Consider the following 20,197-nt stretch of genomic DNA (forward strand, 5'->3'; position numbering starts at 1 on the left):
GAACAATGGACTATGTTTAATTAGGGTATAATGTGCAATAAAAACTATTTCGATACTTCAATATTTGTGTACGCAGACGGTATGGAAAATGATAAAAAAAAATAAAACCGACTCCAAAAAACCTACACTAAAAAGTAGAAAAATAATTACTAATTACCTACTTATTTATTAGGACGAATTATTAATATTTATGTAGGTATACCATGATTGATACTTCTGGAGTCGGTGCCAAGATTATGAAACATGTAAAGTTTGCCTGCACCGACTCCAAAAGTATCAATCATGGTATACCTACATAAATATTAATAATTCGTCCTAATAAATAAGTAGGTAATTAGTAATTATTTTTCTACTTTTTAGTGTAGGTTTTTTGGAGTCGGTTTTTTTTTTTTATAAAATTTTACTTATTTCTTACTTTTTAGTTAACTAATTATTACCTTATTGTTAAATATATTCTTAATGTATATTATAAAAAAGTTCATCCCCAATTTTCCACCCTTGGGGGTGAAATATTTTCTTCAAATTCGCATGAAACCACCCTTTTGATAATACCTATTCAACAAAAAAGTAATCGTTCTAATTGGTTTATAATCGGCGGAGATATTGCGTATAAAAAAGTTCATCCCCAATTTTCCACCCTTGGGGGTTGTTTTTTTTTATTATTAAATTTAAATGGGACCACCCTTGAGGTATTACCTATATGCTGAAAAAAGATTTGTTCAAATCGGTTCATAATTGGCGGAGTTATCGCGTAACAAACATAGAAAAAAAAAAAAAAAAAAAAACATACGGGTCGAATTGAGAACCTCCTCCTTTTTTTGAAGTCGGTTGAAAATCCAGTTCCATCTTTCCCAATGGGAACCCTAGGTTCGCCCTTAGAGCGATCGAAGATCGAGAGGGTTGCGCCCTGATCCAAAAAAAAATTTACAGTAAGTAACCTGTGTTTTTCGTAATCGCTGAAAAATTCAACATTTTCGCGATTTTCTTTTTAGGGACTCCTTGATACCTAAAAGCCCGAGTCCCCAGTAAGTTTTAAAGACCACTATGCTTAATTATTATGTGTCTATGTAGTATCTCACATTAAAATTAATAAATGTGCCATCCATCCATGGCGACTTCATACGGTAGGTAATGAAAAACTTACAGTAACCGACATCGACATAACTAAAACTGTTATAAATGAGAAGGAGAAACTAACTAAACCTAGAATTAAAACACATTATCTCGGTACGCCATTATTGTAACAAAAAATACAAACTCAAAAAAATCAAAAAAATAAATAAAAAAGAGGTTCCACAAAGACAACAAAATCTTGTTTTCATAAAAGTAGAATTATTCTCAAAATAGCCTGCTTCTAATCTAACTTAAAATAGATTAAACAAATTCCACCTGCATGTTTACAGTGTGGCCTACATTTTATTTTTTATTTGAACAACTATAAGATCTATCTAATCATTTCAACTAAACTTTATCGTAGTACAAACATGTGTACGACACTTCTGTCTAAGGCATTACACGAAAACGCTTGGAAAAATAATAAACAAGATTTTTTTATAATACAGATAGAAAGGAGGTTACTCACTGGGGAACACATTAATAAAGCAGCACTTAGATTAAGTTAACAAAATAATGTTGTCGGGATGGTTTCAGTGTATGTATTTTTGGTTATCCGATAAAATAAAATCCTATCCTTCCTACTAATATTATAAATTCGAAAGTTTGGATGTCTGAATGTCTGGATGTTTGTTACTCTTTCACGCAAAAACTACTGAACGAATTTTGATGAAACTTTACAGTATTATTGTTTATAACCCAGAACAATATATAGGCAATAATTTATGACGATATGAGACAAACTAAATTTCACGCGGGTGAAACCGCGGGCAAAAGCTAGTAAAATAATAACTTTTGGTAGTGTATTTAGTGTATTAGTACCTACTGATTAATTAAATACAAATAACCTAAATAAGCTAATGTGAAACAACGATATAAGAAGTAAAACACCGCATAAAATTAAAATCATAATTCTTCCACTTACAAAACAACAACTCGTTACTTTTACTCCAACTGTAATTTTTCTGAACATTTCCATTGTATTTATTTGTTTTTCCTATTTAATTTCGTTTAAATGTCTCGTAGGTAGGTACCTATACGGTATACCTGCACCACAAGACACAATCTCATCATTAAGCCGTAGATAAACTCTTTTAAACTGAAAGTAAATAAGCAACGTGGTGGCTTCAACGTGGCGCTACGTAGGGTTGCTATCAAAAAAATATAACTGCTTTTGATATTTAAAAGAATCTGGTACTTCGGAATATCTTAAAAGCATAACTATGTACTAAAAATTAACTAAAAAATCTCATAACTTTCGAAAACTTTCAGTTAGAAAGTTTTCATCAATTTTTTTTAATTAGCTGTTTATAATTAACTAGCGGCCGCCCGCGACTTCGTACGCGTGGATCCCGTTTTACCCCCTTCATGCCCTTCATCTATCTTACGCGGTTTAGATTTTTTCATACAAATGTTTTTTCCCGCTAACTCCGTTCCCGTGGGAATTTTGCAGTATCCTGTTGTAACTAAGCTTTAAGTTTACTAAGGTACCTGCATGCCAAATTTCAAGCGTCTAACTTAAGCGGTTTAGATTTTTCATACAAAAGGATTTTCCCGCTAATTCCCGTTCCCGTGGGAATTTCGGGAATTCCTTTCTTAGTGCACTTCTACGGTACCTAAGCTACGTCCCTTCCAAGTTTCAAGTGCCTACGTTTAGCCGTCTAGGCTGTGCGTTGATCTGTCACTAAGTCAGTCAGTTTCTCCTTTTATATATTTAGATGTAAATGGAAATTGGACGCAGTAAATGATAAAACTCCATTAAACTGTAGACAGCAGTGCTGCTTAAAGAAAACAAAAATATACATACAGTCCTACCCCCTAGAAACTTCTCAATTTTTAAACATTTTAACATACGTATTTTGTTTTAAAGTATTTTAATTTACCTACTTTTGTCAGCCCTAATGTGTGCGCACCACGAGTTTGCTTTCATATCATCGGGTGTTAAATTCGGTGCGATAAATATTTGCTCGCGTTAAGCCTCGTGTAAACGCTACCAAACTGATGTAAACATGCCACGTTGGCGGTTCCAACGTGGAACTACCAGACATTTGAGTCACGTGACAATGAAAATGATCCGTAAACGAACTGAAGTCGCTGACATAGCCCGCCGGATTAGCAAGCTGAAGTGACCATGGGCAGGGCACATAGTACGCAGAACTGACGGCCGATGGGGCAGCAAGGTTGAGTGGAGGCCGCGTACCCGAAAACGCAGCTTGGGACGTCCACCCACAAGGTGGACCGACCCGACGATATCGTAAAGGTGCCTAGCAGGAAGGCGCTGGACGCAGGCCGCTACCAACCAAAAAAAGCATTGCGGGAGGCCTGTGTTCAGCAGTGGACGTCCTATGGCTGAGATGATGATGATGAGCGCACAGTTTGCTTTCATATCATCGGGTGTTAAATTCGGTGCGATAAATAATTGCTCGCGTTAAGCCTCGTGTAAACGCTACCAAACTGATGTAAACATGCCACGTTGGCGGTTCCAACGTGGAACTGCAGACATTTGAGTTTGTGTTTGAGTCATGTCTGTTTGATGAAGAAAAAACCTGCACACTCCACGTGGCGAATGCGACGTGTAAGTCTCGTGACAAGTAAAATTGATAACGCATAAGATTTACAAAAACAAACAAAGACACAAAAGAATTTACCTATTTTCATGCGTGCCACGCGTGATACACGTGTATTTTCAGGAGTTCTCATGTGGTCAATTAATTAATAGAGATTACTTATTTTGTTGGCATTAGATCCGTCAATAATAGATACTTACACCACCCAGATATTTTTTAAATATCCTTGGACATTTTACACTACGCCTCTAGTCCCAAACTAAGCAAAGCTTGTACTATGGGTACTAGACAACGGATATAAACATACTTAAACATATTTTTTAAAAAGCGCTATTATAACATTGGTGACGTAATGAATTTCTGAGCACTCTAATGAATAATTAGGTCTCAGAATTAGTTACAAACCTATAAGCTTACGCTGAAAGGCGGGAGAATATTTTGATCCATTTGGGAAAGTCCACAAAGAAGAACGGTCACGCCCCATACAAAAAAAACCCAGACCCGACAGAAACGAGACATACCTCAGTTTTTTTGTCATGTCTTAATTAGTTAAATTATATATTTTTTATATTCGAAATCTATGTATAACACCAAAATATTACCCTTTGTTTTTGTTCAGGCGTTATACAAAAACTAATACAAAATGCCTATTTATCACCAAAATTGGTAAATGTATGTACCTAAATGTCTATTACAGCTGCTATGGAATGTATCTAGGTGACCTGGAGATACAGCCGGATTATACAGGGTGGTTATACATATGGAACGATAAGTGATCTCACTCGATTATTTCTAAACTATACAAGATATCTAAAAACTAGTTACTGATTCTGAAAGTGCTTCACGAGCTCTTTCAAATGGTACCAATAATAGGTTACAGATTATGGAAGCTGGTAACATTGAATTTTTGGATTTTGTAACTTCTCGTTTCCACCCTGTATAATCCGGCTGTATCTCCAGGTCACCTAGATACATTCCATAGCAGCTGTAATAGACATTTAGGGACATACATTTACCAATTTTGGTGATAAATAGGCATTTTGTATTATTTTTTGTATAACGCCTGAACAAAAACAAAGGGTAATATTTTGGTGTTATACATAGATTTCGAATATAAAAAATATATAATTTAACTAATTAAGACATGACAAAAAAACTGAGGTATGTCTCGTTTCTGTCGGGCCTGGGTCACAGATGACCGTTCTTCTTTCCCTTCATTTTTTTATTTTTTTTATTTTTTTTTATCCACAACGAGGAAGCTCTTGGCCTGTATCTCATTAATCAAAATTCTCCCCTTCGAATCAAAAATATGAAAGAAGTAGACTTAAAGATTTGCCACACTTTCTGCGGTCAAAGTTAAGGCAGGCCGCACTTAAACCTGACTGCAGACCGCATTCATTGTGACATTTGTGACATCTCCTTTAAAGCCTTACACTTACCTTTTTGATAACCGTAGTTTTTTCTTTCAGCGAACATCGTGGTGGCCACTACGGGTTACTCCATGGGATGGACGTCGCCCGTGAGCCCCATACTTGGCAACCTGACCCAGTCCCCTCTGCCTGAGAAGGTGACGGCAGACCAGACCGCGTGGATCGGGTCTTTGCTTACCGTGGGAGCCATATTTGGTAAGTTCATTCACTTTTTTTAGTCTGAAAAGAGGAGAACAGGTTTTGAATTGGTATTGGCGTTTAGGACTCTGCCAGAAGAATAGAATAGAACCACAGGTAAGTAAGAGAGAAAATGCGAACATCAGGCCTCTCCATCCCATCTGTTCAAATTATTCGTTTGACTCTGGTAAATTAAAAAGGATCTTTCTGCAATGAAGACAAAATTTTCTGATGATTATGTTGAAGATTTTGACTTACACCAATGTAAAAATGCGTCAACAAAGGTTTGTACCTGGATAATTTAAAATAATAAATAAATAAATATCCTTGGACATTTTACACTACGCTTCTAGTCCATATATACTCAACATCAAATAAACCGCACCTTCCGCGACGCGAACTTTAAAGATTTTCTTCTGACACAATCATGGTGCCCCAACAATATTGGTGTTATTTGAAAGCCCAATAAATATCCTTAAAGAAAAACACATTTAATTTCTTAATAAATGATTAACATATACCATAAATATGACTTGAAAAAATACCTCACTTTGGGCCCACCTATGGGATCAATTAGACCAATTTTTATGGTTATAAAACCAAATAATGATCTCACGTGTCCTCTTTAACAGATGGATAGCGATTAATCCCAACTTAACAGTTTTATAGCCATAAAAGTTGGCTTTAGCGTAACTACCTATTTTTTGAAGAAGTGACTCTGGAACCTTCTAAAGACACATTTTTGGGGTAAAAACCTTTCCTTTAATGAAATGAAGGTTAGAACTAGGCTTTTAAATGGTGCCAATATTGGTGGGAAGTGGGGATGCATACGTTTGAAAATGCTTGTCGCGGGAGGTGCGATTTATTTGATGTCGAGTGTATTAAAATAAAATAAAATATTAGTCTAAATACAATAAAGATGAGACATGAAGATTAAATTACATACAACCTACAACCCATTCAAGTTAACTGTGCACCTGGCTGCCATGACGTCACATCGACGCTCTAGTACGGACGAGGCGAACGCAGGGAGGTGTGCGGATGAGGGCAAGGGAGAGTCGCATTCCAGCCAGGTGCGCAGTTAACTTGACTGGTTTATACCAATCTATTCAGTCCATAGAACTAATGTAACCCCATGATATTACAGGTCCCTTCGTCGGAGGTTTCGCAGCGGCAAAGATTGGACGCAAATGGGGTCTCCTAAGCTCCTCCATTCCACTCTTCGTCGGTTGGATCCTCATCGCGGCGGCCACCAATGTCGGCCTCATCTACGCCGGAAGAATATTCTGGGGTCTGGCTGTGGGAATGATCTTCACTATTTCACCTATGTACTGCGCTGAGATTGCTACGGTAATTTACAATTATAATAATACATAAAGTGTGCCCAATAGAAAGAGATTTATTACTTGTATCACAAAAATACGAGTACACTCTCTAAGTTGAAACTAAGCTGAAGACAGCAGATTACTATTCTATTCTATTTTTGGAAGGGTAAGGCTCAGTTGCCCCACCTAACTTTAACGGTAACTATAACGATAACCGGTGCTTTTTGGTATGGAGTTTGACAGATTTTTGACGTTTGTCAAAGTTAAAGTAATATGGTGCTACCCAGCCTTTGTCGCTTGTGGTGCATTTTTAACCAATCGGGAACTATTGTAAAATGTTACTACCCATTTTCGTATACGAACCTTGTATTGTTGGTCCTTGATAAAATTTTACCTGCTGCAGTGGATAAATCTCTTTGTACTTTGTCTTTCAGAGATTATGGGGTAGGGCTTATACAATTTTTTCTCTTTAGTCTGTGTGCCCAGTTACCACAAATGCCGTAATTCCATCTACGTATTAAGAATCAGAGATGTTATGGATATCCGTAACCGTAACCGATTCAAAAGTTTCGGATAGTTTCGGATGTAGGCAGTTTAAGCCTGATTTAGGTACCTTTATAATGCCATCTAGTATCAATTTTTATTTTTTTATCACTTTTTATTCGATGTGAACTGTGCGGCCATGAATGAACCGTGTTGGACAACTATTGAAAATTGCATTCAAGCACAGATATCCGTAGACGTAACCGAAACTTTCGGGTATCCGAAATAAAAAAATATCCGTAACCATATTCATTAAGAATATTATTTAAATTATTTTCCAGGACGAGTCTCGAGGAGCTCTCGGCTCGTTTCTCCAGGCCTTCATCACAGTGGGTTTCCTGCTCGTCTACGGTATCGGGCCCTTCATTTCGTACTCGGCCATCGCTTACGTGGGCGTGGCCTTCGTCGCGGTCTTCTGCATAGCTTTCTTCTTCATGCCTGAGACGCCTACGTACCATCTGATTAACAGTAAGTTTTTAAACTTTAAAGGTAACGGGTAGTAAATGGGCGGAAAGGATGCGAAATATAGGATGTCTCAAAAGTAAGGGAAGATTTGAATTTACTGCAATTTTTGCAGCATTTTCTGTTGGTAACCCTGTAAAAAGAACAATTTAACATATAAAAGTTTGGATCGACACAAATGAAGCGTTTTACGTAATCATAATAATCAATATTATTTGTAACTGATGCTCTTTGGTGCGAGGCTTATGGACTGCAATTGCCTGAAATGTGATGATAATGATTAACTTTCGTAATGGATAACACTATAAATTTCTACAATGCCAATGACCCCAAAGGGAATAAATGATTTCGATATGATATAGAGACACACGGCCATTATGGAAATCATTGGGCGAGGCATAATATGTTCCGCAGTGAACGTCCTATGGCTGAAATGATCATAATGATGATAGAGATATGTAGATATAGAGGTCATAAATCTTATCGATACACGAGAATTTTAGCTACTGGAGATCATTTATATCAACTACACCCTGAAGCTTAACCATCACTTGGTGTCACTTACCTAACTAATAAAAACCTACTTCTTCCAGACAACAAAGAGGCAGCAGCGGATTGCCTGTGCACCATCCGCGGCAGGTCTCGCGCGGGCGTCCAGGCCGAACTGGACCTTATGGCCGCCGACGTCGCTGCCAGCCAGGAGAAGACTGCCACGGTAAGACAAATGGAATATTTTTCCCTTGCCTAGCCTATTGAACAACTGAATAAGTAAATCTCTATGACCCAAGAGAAAACTGCCACAGTAAGACATAATAGAAAATGTGTCTATAAACCAAACAGATTAGGGTTATACTAAAAGTTCGGAAAAAACGCGGATGGATATTTTATAAAGCTTTCAAGTATGACATCCACAAATTAGATCCAGAGGAATGTCTATGTCTACTACCGATGAAAATTATGAGAAGATAAGGCAAAATGCGAATGCGGCAGCGTAGGACCGATCGTGGAAATCTTTAGAGGAGGCCTTTATCCAGCAGTGGATATCATTAAGATGAAACGAACGAAGGCAAAAAAAATACAATAGTTACTTTCCGTCACGAAATAATTAAAGAAGGGAGACAATCAAGCTAAACATTATGCATCTTTTGTAAATGGAGTTATAGTAAAACAGTCTTTGATAATACATCTCCTATAGCAATAATATTACCTTCCCACAGATTGCTGACATCTTCCGCGGCAGCAACTTCAAGGCGTTCTACATTTCCTGCGCGCTGGTGTTCTTCCAACAGTTCTCAGGCATTAACGCGGTGCTGTTCTACATGACTGACATCTTCACGGCGGCTGGGTCCACTCTAGAACCCGCCATTGCTACCATCATCATTGGAGCTGTGCAGGTAATTATTCATCATCATCATCATCAGGTGGACGTCCCACGCTGCGTGTTCCGTTTCCCACAAGGTGGACCGACGACATCATAAAGGTAGCAGGAAGGCGCTGGACGCAGCCCGCTACCAACCGGGCAACATGGAAAGCATTGGGGGAGGCCTATGTTCAGCAGTGGACGTCCTATGGCTGAGATGATGATTATGATGATGATCATCATCAGGTCATTCAGTCCGCACTGCAGGAAGGCGACCCTCTCTTTACAATTACCAGACAGATGAAGGAGCCTACACTCCTCACGCTGCAGTGCGCTGGCCAGACGGGTTGGAAAAACGCTCTATTATGATTTAAAACTGAACTACACTCAACATCAAATAAACCGCACCTTCCGCGACGCGAACTTTACAGATTTTCTTCTGACACAATCATGTTGCCCCAACAATATTGGTGTTATTTGAAAGCGCAATAAATATCCTTACAGAAAAACACATTTAATTTTTTAATAAATGATTAACATATACCCATAAATGTGACTTGAAAACAGACCTCACTTTGGGCTCACCTCTGGGATCAATTAGACCAATTATTATGGTTATAAAACCAAATAATGATCTCACGTGTCCTCTTTTACAGATAGATAACGATTAATCCCAACTCAACAGTTTTATAGCCATTAAAGTTGGCTCAAGCGTAACTACCTAATTTTTGAAGAAGTGACTCTGGATCCTTCTACAAACACATTTTTGGGGTAAAAACCTTTCCTTTTATGAAATGAAGATTAGAACTAGGCTTTTAAATGGTGCCAATATTGTTGGGAAGTGGGGATGCATACGTTTGAGAAGTGCTTGTTGCGGGAGGTGCGATTTATTTGATGCCGAGTGTATATAAAAAATATGACTAAAGTATTAAGTTCGCCTTATGTACTGATTTATATGGCATTAATTAAAGATAAATATTTAGTCACTATTTTAAAATCTAAGTGTAACATGCTTTCAAGTGACAGTTTAGTTATAACGATTTGTTAAACACGATTGAAAGAACATATTCGTCAAGTTTACCATTTACTTACTATTATTTGACTTTATCAGCGCCCCAATCAACATTATCACAACGAAGCACAACATCAAAATTATATTCTCACGTTTCGAAAAAAAAAGTATATATTGACGACATTATCCTATTGTCCACAGCTAATGGCATCCTGCATCACTCCCTTCGTAGTGGACAGACTGGGCAGGAGGATTCTTCTGCTGATCTCGAGCTGTGGAACTGCTATTGGTCTAGTAAGTACTAATATTTTTATCACTGCCATTGTCCTAACATCGGCGGCACAGGTTGCCACCGACACTCGTACCAACATATCATACCATTTCTAACAGAACTGACACGCCTCAGGCAACTCCTAAAGCTTGCTCCAACGTTGGTACCAACTATTTTCTAGATCCACACATTGAACGAGTGACATTGGGACCAACTTTAGGGTCAAGGTGTGGAGCCAGTCTAAATGAATATTATTACGTACGCAATGATATACGAACGTTATGGAGTTTGAATAAAATTTCCCATTTTTTCCAGGGTCTCCTCGGCATGTACTTCTTACTAGCTGCCCAGAAGAGTCCCATAGCTGAGACGATCAGCTTCTTGCCGATCCTGGCTCTCGTGCTCTTCATCCTGACCTACTGCTGGGGCCTGGGTCCCTTACCGTGGGCCGTCATGAGCGAGCTGATGCCTGTCGAAATCAAGTCGGTCGCCGCGCCCCTCGCTACGGCTTTCTGTTGGGGGCTTTCCTTCTTAATCACCAGGTAAGTGGCATAAATGTGACTGAGTTTCTTCCCCCACTTATTCTTAGCACTTGCCAATATGTCCCGAAGTGATGATAGGGCAAGCTATATTTGGGCGTGTATTAGTGCCCTGAAAAGGACCTACTCCTACATACTAATCTATACTATCTATACTAATATTATAAATGCGAAAGTAACTCTGTCTGTCTGTCTGTCTGACACGCTTTCACACCTAAACCACTGAAGCGATTTTGATGAAAGGACATCATCCATTTTGGTCCAAAATCAAAAGTGCCGGCCAAAAAATAAAAGTGCTGAATTCTGATAGAATACGTCCGCCTTAGCATTTATTACTATGGCACCAAAGCTGTAGCACCACTGTGCATCGTGGTATTTGAGTTCTAAAAATATATGAAACGACTGACTTTGATCTCAAATACTACGACGCACAGTGGTGCTACAGCTTTAGTGCCATAGTAACAAATGCTAAGGCGGACGTATTCTGTCAGAATACAGCACTTTTTTTTAATTGGCCGACATTTTTGATTTTGAACAAAAAATGTATGAATCGTCGATGAATTTTAGATCTCAAATACTCGACGCACAGTGGTGCTACAGCTTTGGTGCCATAGTAACAAATGCTAAGGCGGACGTATTCTGTCAGGATACAGCACTGTTTTTTTTTATTGGCCGACACTTTTCATTTTGAACAAAAAATGTATGAATAGTCGATGACTTTTAGATCTCAAATACCTACTCGACGCACAGTGGAGCTACGGCTTTGGTGCCATAGTAACAAATGCTAAGGCAGACGTATTCTGTCAGAATAAAGCACTTTTTTTTGTTGGCCGGCACTTTTGATTTTGGACCAAAAATATATGAAACGTGGATGATGTCCTTTGGCATAGAGATAGTTTGAGTCCCGGGTAAGGAAATAGGATAGTTTTTATCCCGGTTTTTGAAAGAGGGACGCGCGATAAGGTTTTTCTGTGACAGACAAAATTTCACGCGGGCGAAGCCGCGGGCGGAAAGCTAGTAAAAAATAAGTTTAATTTGTTAGAAGCAATGAATGAAATATTTAAAACGAAATTAAGGGTTATTCCGTATTCGACCCATGATAACTCAACCCATTTCTTCACTCATCCCAAATTAGTATTCCTAGCTCTACCCATTACAGAATTTCGTTATTCTACCCAAATGCATTCCTCACTCAACCCAAAGTAAATATACCAAAAACAAGTATGGATAGCAAAACAACGTTTACTATTTGTCCAGAAATTTAATTATGATAAATACATACCTACTAGTACATTTATTTTTATTTGAAAAAAAAAAAAACATCACCTACATGTTTGATAAAATATACAAACATACATATGGGAAAACTTGCACTTTCAACAAACCGTTGTTAAAGGTAAAAGTGTGAGTTATTATCTTATTAACTGTTATCTATGCAAATGAGTAACCGATACCGCTTGCCAAGCGGCTTGTCCATCCATTGTTCACCCTTAAACCGGTTTTAATTGTTTTGACAATGTTGCGAATCGGCCCTTATCAGTTTACCCCTAACTGACGTACGAAGTGCACCTATCTCGTGTTTAAAATGCATAACAATCGTGATGGTGACTTGTGTTATGTGGATACGCAACGAGGCCGTAAATTGTTGTTATATGACGGTTTTCAATTTTATAAAAAACTACAAAACAAGGATGGTAGCATAATGTGGCGTTGCATAAAAGCACCAAATTGCTATGGCAGTGTAAGAGTGTTCGACGACGTTGTTATTAAAGAAAGTTCTCACAGTTGTGAGCCTAGTGAAACTAAAAATATTGTGAAAGAATCTTTGCACAATCTAAAGAATAAAGTGAAATCAGTAAAATGTGAACCAATACCGACATTGTATCAAGAAACTTTATTGTCACTACATGATCAGGGGCTCAATCTAGTAACAGAGCTGCCGGACTTCAAGAATATTAAGACAGGTCTCTACAATGCTCGCAATAAGAGCCATGGAGTGAAAAAAACAACATTTAAAACTGGTGCCGAAGTAGAAGTTCCTAATGCATATGATGATTTTTTACTCTTCGACTATGAACAAAATGAAACTCGTATAATAGGTTTTGCAACACAGGAAGGGCGTCAAAGAATGGCAACGTTTCGAGTCTTCTATGCTGACGGTACGTTCAAATGCTGCATCAAGCCATTTTACCAGTTTATGTTATACACGGTGATATGGATGATGACAGTAGAAATACTAATATTATCCCGTTAGTTTATGTTCTCCTTATGTCAAAAACTGAAAAGACCTATGCTACAATGTTCCGTTTGATCAAAGCTCAAATACCGAATTGGAATCCGAACAAAATTTTCATTGATTTTGAAAGGGCTGTGATAAATTCGATCCAAACTGTACTACCAAACACAGAAATTAAAGGCTGCTATTTCCATTTTACTCAAGCCCTTGTTAAGAAAGCAAAAAAACTAAATCTTACCAAAAAAAGGAATCAGCTCAAACATCTTGCTTTATGCTTGGCTTTGCCGTTGTTACCAGAAAATTTGATTGACGACGCTTATCTCTACATTATGGAGGACTGTCCCAGAGGAAACGATATATCGAAGTTTAATGACTATTTGGTGATGACATGGCTCGAAGAGGGCAAAGAAGAACGGTCACGCCCCATACAAAAAAAACCCAGACCCGACAGAAACGAGACATACCTCAGTTTTTTTGTCATGTCTTAATTAGTTAAATTATATATTTTTTATATTCGAAATCTATGTATAACACCAAAATATTACCCTTTGTTTTTGTTCAGGCGTTATACAAAAACTAATACAAAATGCCTATTTATCACCAAAATTGGTAAATGTATGTACCTAAATGTCTATTACAGCTGCTATGGAATGTATCTAGGTGACCTGGAGATACAGCCGGATTATACAGGGTGGTTATACATATGGAACGATAAGTGATCTCACTCGATTATTTCTAAACTATACAAGATATCTAAAAACTAGTTACTGATTCTGAAAGTGCTTCACGAGCTCTTTCAAATGGTACCAATAATAGGTTACAGATTATGGAAGCTGGTAACATTGAATTTTTGGATTTTGTAACTTCTCGTTTCCACCCTGTATAATCCGGCTGTATCTCCAGGTCACCTAGATACATTCCATAGCAGCTGTAATAGACATTTAGGGACATACATTTACCAATTTTGGTGATAAATAGGCATTTTGTATTATTTTTTGTATAACGCCTGAACAAAAACAAAGGGTAATATTTTGGTGTTATACATAGATTTCGAATATAAAAAATATATAATTTAACTAATTAAGACATGACAAAAAAACTGAGGTATGTCTCGTTTCTGTCGGGCCTGGGTCACAGATGACCGTTCTTCTTTCCACGGCATATTTGGAATGTCTGCGGACAAAAAAAGAGAACGACTAACGCAGTCGAAAGCTGGCATGCGACATTAAATAGATTTATTCCCAACAAAAAAGTAAATATGCCGCAAATACTACATATATTAAAGAGGGATGCACTTTTACAAAACGCAAGAATTCTGCAACAACAAAATGGTGCGTCGACCTCTTCGTCAGTAAATGAAATGGAAAATGACGAAAGAATCAACAGTGCTATTCAAGAGTTACTTGATCGAAAAATAGTGGTGGGCCACTGCCTAGAAAAATTGGCTCCATTTCTTTATTTTAAAGTGTAAATGTAACTTAAAAATTAAGTGTGTTATATTATAATGTAATGATTCCACTCAATCTGTGAATATGTTATAAGTAAGATTTTAAATGTACCTATATTTTGTCTTGTAAAAGTTTATAAATGATAGCTATTACATTGATGATTAAGTACCTATAGTAAAGATTTTATTTTCATTTTAATGTAAATTAACAAATTAATAGTCTACAATGATTCCTTATTCGAAGTTGTTACATAAAGTCCATGTTGTTATAATAATATACAGCTGGAGTTAATGGTTCCTCTTTAATCTGTGATTTTTATTATAAGATTTTTAAAATGTGCCTATATTTTGTTTTGTTAGAAAATGTTTAAAAATGTTGATTAACTTAAATATATCGAAGATTTTATTCTATTTTAAGGTAATTAAGAAACTTTGGTCAAATCATACCGCTCAAAACTTATACCGCGGGATTAGTTGTCCGTCCACATGAATACTTTTATTAAGATTTATAGTGGATTTATAGTAGATTTATATTAGATTCAAATTATGTAAGTTATGGTTCCTCTTTAATCTGTGATTTTTATTATAAGATTTTAAAAAAATGTATCTACTTTATGTTTTGTTATGAAAAGTTATAGTTCTAATTGCATGTAGTCATTATTTTATTTGTGTCCTTTTGTGAAAAACGTTTTTCAAATATATTATTGTATCAGAACTCCTGTAGTTTTATTTAATAGCACGATCTTAACACAAAAATTATGAGCTTAAATTTCTAAAAAATATATTTTTATTCTGACCGTACATAAAAATCTTATATTTTTTAAGTGGTTTTAAAATGGGTTGAGCTAGGAATGTTTTTGGGGTGAATAAGGAACATAAAATTAAAAATTAGTTGTGGGTAGAGTAAGGAACAAAATTGGGTTGAGTAAGGAAAATAATGAGTGGGTTGAGTTTGTCGTGGGTCGAATACGGAATAACCCGAAATTAATGGGTAGGGAAAGAAAGGAGACTAATGCTCGTTTTCACCATCAATCCCTAATTTTTAATTGACCCCTTTGATAACAAAATTCCTGTTATGTGTTACCATAGGGGTCACTTAAAAATAAAGGATTGATGGTGAAAACGGGCATAAAACCTATAGATTTTGTAAGGCTACAAGCCATAATCATCATTCGCAGGTACTTCAACGCGATCGCGTTGGCTGTGGGCATGTACACGGCGTTCTGGATCTTCGGCATCTGCTGTGTCGGGGCCTTCTTCTTCACTCTCTTCGTCGTGCCCGAGACCAAGGGCAAAAGCTTCACAGAAATCCAGGATATCCTCGCTGGAAGGTATGTATGGGTTTCGCAGTACTATACTCGGCGCAGACTCGTGGCTGGCGATGTAATAATAAAACAGTGCATATCACGTTTTTAGGGTTCCGTAGCCAAATGGCAAAAAACGGAACCCTTATAGATTCGTCATGTCTGTCTGTCTGTCACTCGACAAAGGCCAAGCCCGGAACATTCAAGATTGTTCATCAAAATATTCAAGGCTTGGCCAGCAAAGTCTTAGAAATAGAGCTATTCTTAAAAAGTTTTGATATTAATGTAATGTGTATTACCGAACACTGGCTAAAGAAATATGAAAGCTCTTTTCATATAGATAATTATCAGCTAAGTAGCGCGTTTTTCAGGAAGTCTGCCATTCACGGAGGCTCCTTAATATTTGTGAATAATAATATTAAATATAAAGAACGCAAAGATGTAGTAGGGCTATCAGTTGAGCGTGTTGTCGAAATTTCCTGTGTCGAGCTTGAGAGTTACATCATTGTATGTGTGTATAGACCCCCTTCTGGGGACTTTGGTATTTTTGAAGCGGCTATTGAGGATGCTCTTAATAAAACTTGTAACAGCAACAAAAAGGTCTTAGTTTGTGGAGATTTTAACGTCAATTTACTAGATAGCTCATCATCATATTCTGTAAGACTACTTTCCCTTTTTCAGTCATTTAACTTGTTTAGTCAATTTAAGGAACCAACTAGAATTACGGAAACCACAGCTACTTGTCTAGATAATATTTTCTCTAGCTGTGTCCCTGACAATAAAGCTGTCATACACAATCTTACGTCAGATCACTGTGGTATTAAAGTAGAATTTATTTGTAATAATTTGAATAATAAAAGTAAAAAAAATGCCGTATGTAGACCTGTAACCATTAGTCGTCTAGAACGTTTTAAAAATAATCTTGAAAATAAATTGCATTTAGTCCCGTATGTGCAGGAAGACCCAGATGCTCTTTACAATAACCTTTTCGAATGTATTAAAACCGAACATGACAAAGTTTTTACGGTAAAGCCATTAAAACCAAATACCAAATCAAAGTTTAGTGACTGGGCTACCAAGGGAATATACAAAAGTCGAAATACGTTATATGAACTTTATGGCATGAAAAAGTATAATAATAGTATATCTTTTCTTGAGCATGTAAAAAAGTATTCAAAAATTTTTAAGAAAGTTTGCTTCATGGCTAAGTCTTTTTATATTCGGGACAAGATAGGGAACGCCAGTAATAAAATAAAAGAAACTTGGAATGTTATCAACCGAGAGACTGGTAAACTAAAACCAAAAGATAATGACTTTTCTCTCAAAGTTCACGATAATTTGATATCTGCAGATAAAGATGTAGCGGAAGCTTTTGACAAATTTTTTGGTAATATAGCTTCAGCAACAACTGCCAACTTAAAGTCATCTCCCTCCGAGGCCGAAGAAATATTGAAAACCCACGTGACACCATGTGACTCGCACTTCTCTTTTAAACATATTACTCCATTAGATATCACTAAAACTTTTAATCTTTTAAACGTAAAGAGTACAACTGATATCTGGGGCATCTCTGTCAAGATAGTCAAACACATTATTGATATAATTTCCCCACAGTTAGCGATAATATTCAATAATTGCATAGAGAAGGGAATCTTCCCCGACCTCATGAAACATAGTAGACTAATGCCATTATTTAAGTCTGGTAGCAAAACCGACCCTGGCAATTATAGACCCATTTCTATCTTGCCCGCTCTGAGCAAGATTTTTGAAAAAATCATACAGGAGCAACTTATGATTCACTTTGGCTCTAATAAACTATTTCATAGTGAACAATATGGTTTCACCAAGGGTCGTTCCACCACCGATGCTGGGGTTGCACTACTTAAACATATCTTCGAGGCTTGGGAGAATTCTCAAAATGCACTAGGGGTCTTCTGTGATCTCTCAAAAGCTTTTGACTGCGTAGAACATCAAACGCTAATTCGCAAACTGCACTATTATGGGGTAAAGGACTCGGCTTTGGATTTAATACAATCCTATTTAAACTTTAGAGTTCAAAAAGTTGACATAAATGGTGTTTTGTCTTCTGGGTCACCTGTGAAAATGGGAGTTCCGCAGGGGTCCATTCTGGGTCCATTCTTGTTTCTTATATACATTAATGATCTACCATATTTTGTTAAGGACTCTTGCGAAATCGTGTTATTTGCTGATGACACATCTTTGATTTTTAATATCGACAGAAGTAAAAATAACTTTGACGATGTAAATAATGCACTAACAAGAGTTTTAAGTTGGTTCACTACAAATAATTTACAACTCAATGCAAAGAAAACAAAATGTATAAAATTCTCTTTGCCTAACGTAAAAACAGTTAGTACTCAAATAGAACTTAATAATAATGCAATCGATCTGGTAGACTCTACTGTATTTCTGGGAATTACCCTGGATTCAAAACTCCAGTGGGGCCCCCATATAGAAACTCTGGCGGGAAAGCTCAGCTCAGCGGCTTTTGCAATAAAAAGGATACGGTCATTAACCGATGTTTCAACAGCTCGCTTAGTCTACTTTAGCTACTTTCATAGCCTAATGTCATATGGAATCATGCTATGGGGCAAAGCTGCAGATTTTGAAACAATATTTATTTTGCAAAAACGTGCGATAAGATACTTGTATAAAATGAAAGCAAGAGCATCCCTTAGAGAATTGTTTAAAGAAATTGGCATTCTCACGGCCGCTTCACAATACATCTTAAACTGTATTCTATTTATTCAAAAAAATATTACTGAATTCAAAAAGAAAAGTGATATTCACCAAATTAACACTAGAAATAAAAATAAATTGGCTATACCCGCTTTTAGACTTAATAAAGTGTTTGCCTCTTTTATGGGACAAGGTATCCATTTTTATAACAAAGTCCCTGATAAATATAAAGAGCTACCGTATAATAAATTTAAAGATATAGTTAAAGATCACATGCTTAAAAAAGCCTATTATACAACTCGAGATTTTCTTAATGATAAGTCATCCTGGGAGTAGGATTATGGTCCTCTCATGCTCGCACTAAAAAGAATTAAAATGAAAAGTAATGTATAAACTCATAATAATTTCTCAAATGTTATAGTGTCATGCTTCTCAATCTGGACTGTTACTTAGCTTTATTATTAGTTTTTTATTTTAAAGAGATAACTTGGAATTGTCATTCTCACTAAAATGTCTCTGGGGTGGTGGCGTAGTGAGGCGGGTCGTTACATTCCCTCTAATATGGTCGAGTGAAGCGATGGCTGGTTCACTCGTCATGTCTGTGAACAGGCGCTGCTTTCGGGGACTGGTCAATCCAAGTTATTCAAATTTATGTATGCGAGTCATTTCTACTAGTATCTTAATATGTAAGTCTAGATAATAGCACGTCACTACCTTGTTTAATATACCACGCAATCTTGTATACCCATTCTTATAAGATACACCATACAAGAATGCATGGTAAATTCAGTGAACTGCTCCTGAATCGAATGTACCTACTACTACTATTTCTATTTATTTATATTAACCGGCAGACAGTGGTGACTGAGTTTGTTGCGGCGCTTCTTCTCAGCACTTGCCAAATGTTGGTCTCGAAGCGCTGGTAGGGTAAAAAGATTATGAGACATGTAGAGGCTCCTTAAGAGCAAAATGACGATTTGTAAGAACTATTTATTAGTCCAAACAAATAAAGAAATTTTGACTTTGACTGTCTGTCCGTCCGTCCGTCTGTCCGTCCGTATGTCACAGTCATTTTTTTCCGAAACTATAAGAGCTATACTGTTGAAACTTGGTAAGTAGATGTATTCTGTGAACCGCATTAAGATTTTGATGCAAAAATAAAAAAAATAAAAAAAATATTGGGGGCTCCCCATACTTACAACAACTGAAACTCAAAAAAAATTTTTTCATCAAACACATACGTGTGGGGCATCTATGGATAGGTCTTCAAAAATGATATCGAGGTTTCTAAAACATTTTTTTTCTAAACCGAATAGTTTGCGTGACAGACGCTTCCAAAGTGGAAAAAAGTTGGTCCCCCCCCCCCCCCCCCTCTAACTTCTAAAATAAGAAAATGAAAAATCTAAAAAAACATATGATGTACATTACTATAAAAACTACCAACGAAAATTGTTTGGAACGAGATCTAGTAAGTAGTTTTTATTAATACCTCGTAAATCGTAAACCGCTTATTACCGCGTAATCTTTCATACTAATAACTTAAATAAAAAATAATAATTTTAATTTCATAAATCAATGGTACGGAACCCTCGGTGCGCGAGTCCGACTCGCTCTTGGCCGGTTTTTTTTTACTCGCACACTAGTTGTGGCAGACATCACACAAGAGGCAGGCAAAGCGTTGTTTATAATACCTAGTAATTAATAGTTAGTC

General features: G+C 36.8%; 1 protein-coding gene across 2 annotated transcripts in view; it reads left to right on the forward strand.

Annotated features, from left to right (window-relative positions):
- Window positions 1-20,197, forward strand: part of LOC135083775 (facilitated trehalose transporter Tret1-2 homolog) — a 62,579-nt gene that overhangs the window by 40,397 nt on the left and 1,985 nt on the right. For both annotated transcript variants that reach the window (XM_063978522.1, XM_063978521.1), the window contains exons 3-10: window positions 5,150-5,305; window positions 6,435-6,637; window positions 7,437-7,623; window positions 8,211-8,332; window positions 8,835-9,011; window positions 10,191-10,283; window positions 10,576-10,802; window positions 15,661-15,813. In XM_063978522.1, coding sequence (XP_063834592.1) covers window positions 5,150-5,305; window positions 6,435-6,637; window positions 7,437-7,623; window positions 8,211-8,332; window positions 8,835-9,011; window positions 10,191-10,283; window positions 10,576-10,802; window positions 15,661-15,813 — 1,318 coding nt within the window. The remainder of the gene's footprint in view (window positions 1-5,149; window positions 5,306-6,434; window positions 6,638-7,436; window positions 7,624-8,210; window positions 8,333-8,834; window positions 9,012-10,190; window positions 10,284-10,575; window positions 10,803-15,660; window positions 15,814-20,197) is intronic.

This window comes from Ostrinia nubilalis, chromosome 24, assembly GCF_963855985.1.
Source record: "Ostrinia nubilalis chromosome 24, ilOstNubi1.1, whole genome shotgun sequence".
NCBI lineage: Eukaryota > Metazoa > Arthropoda > Insecta > Lepidoptera > Crambidae > Ostrinia > Ostrinia nubilalis.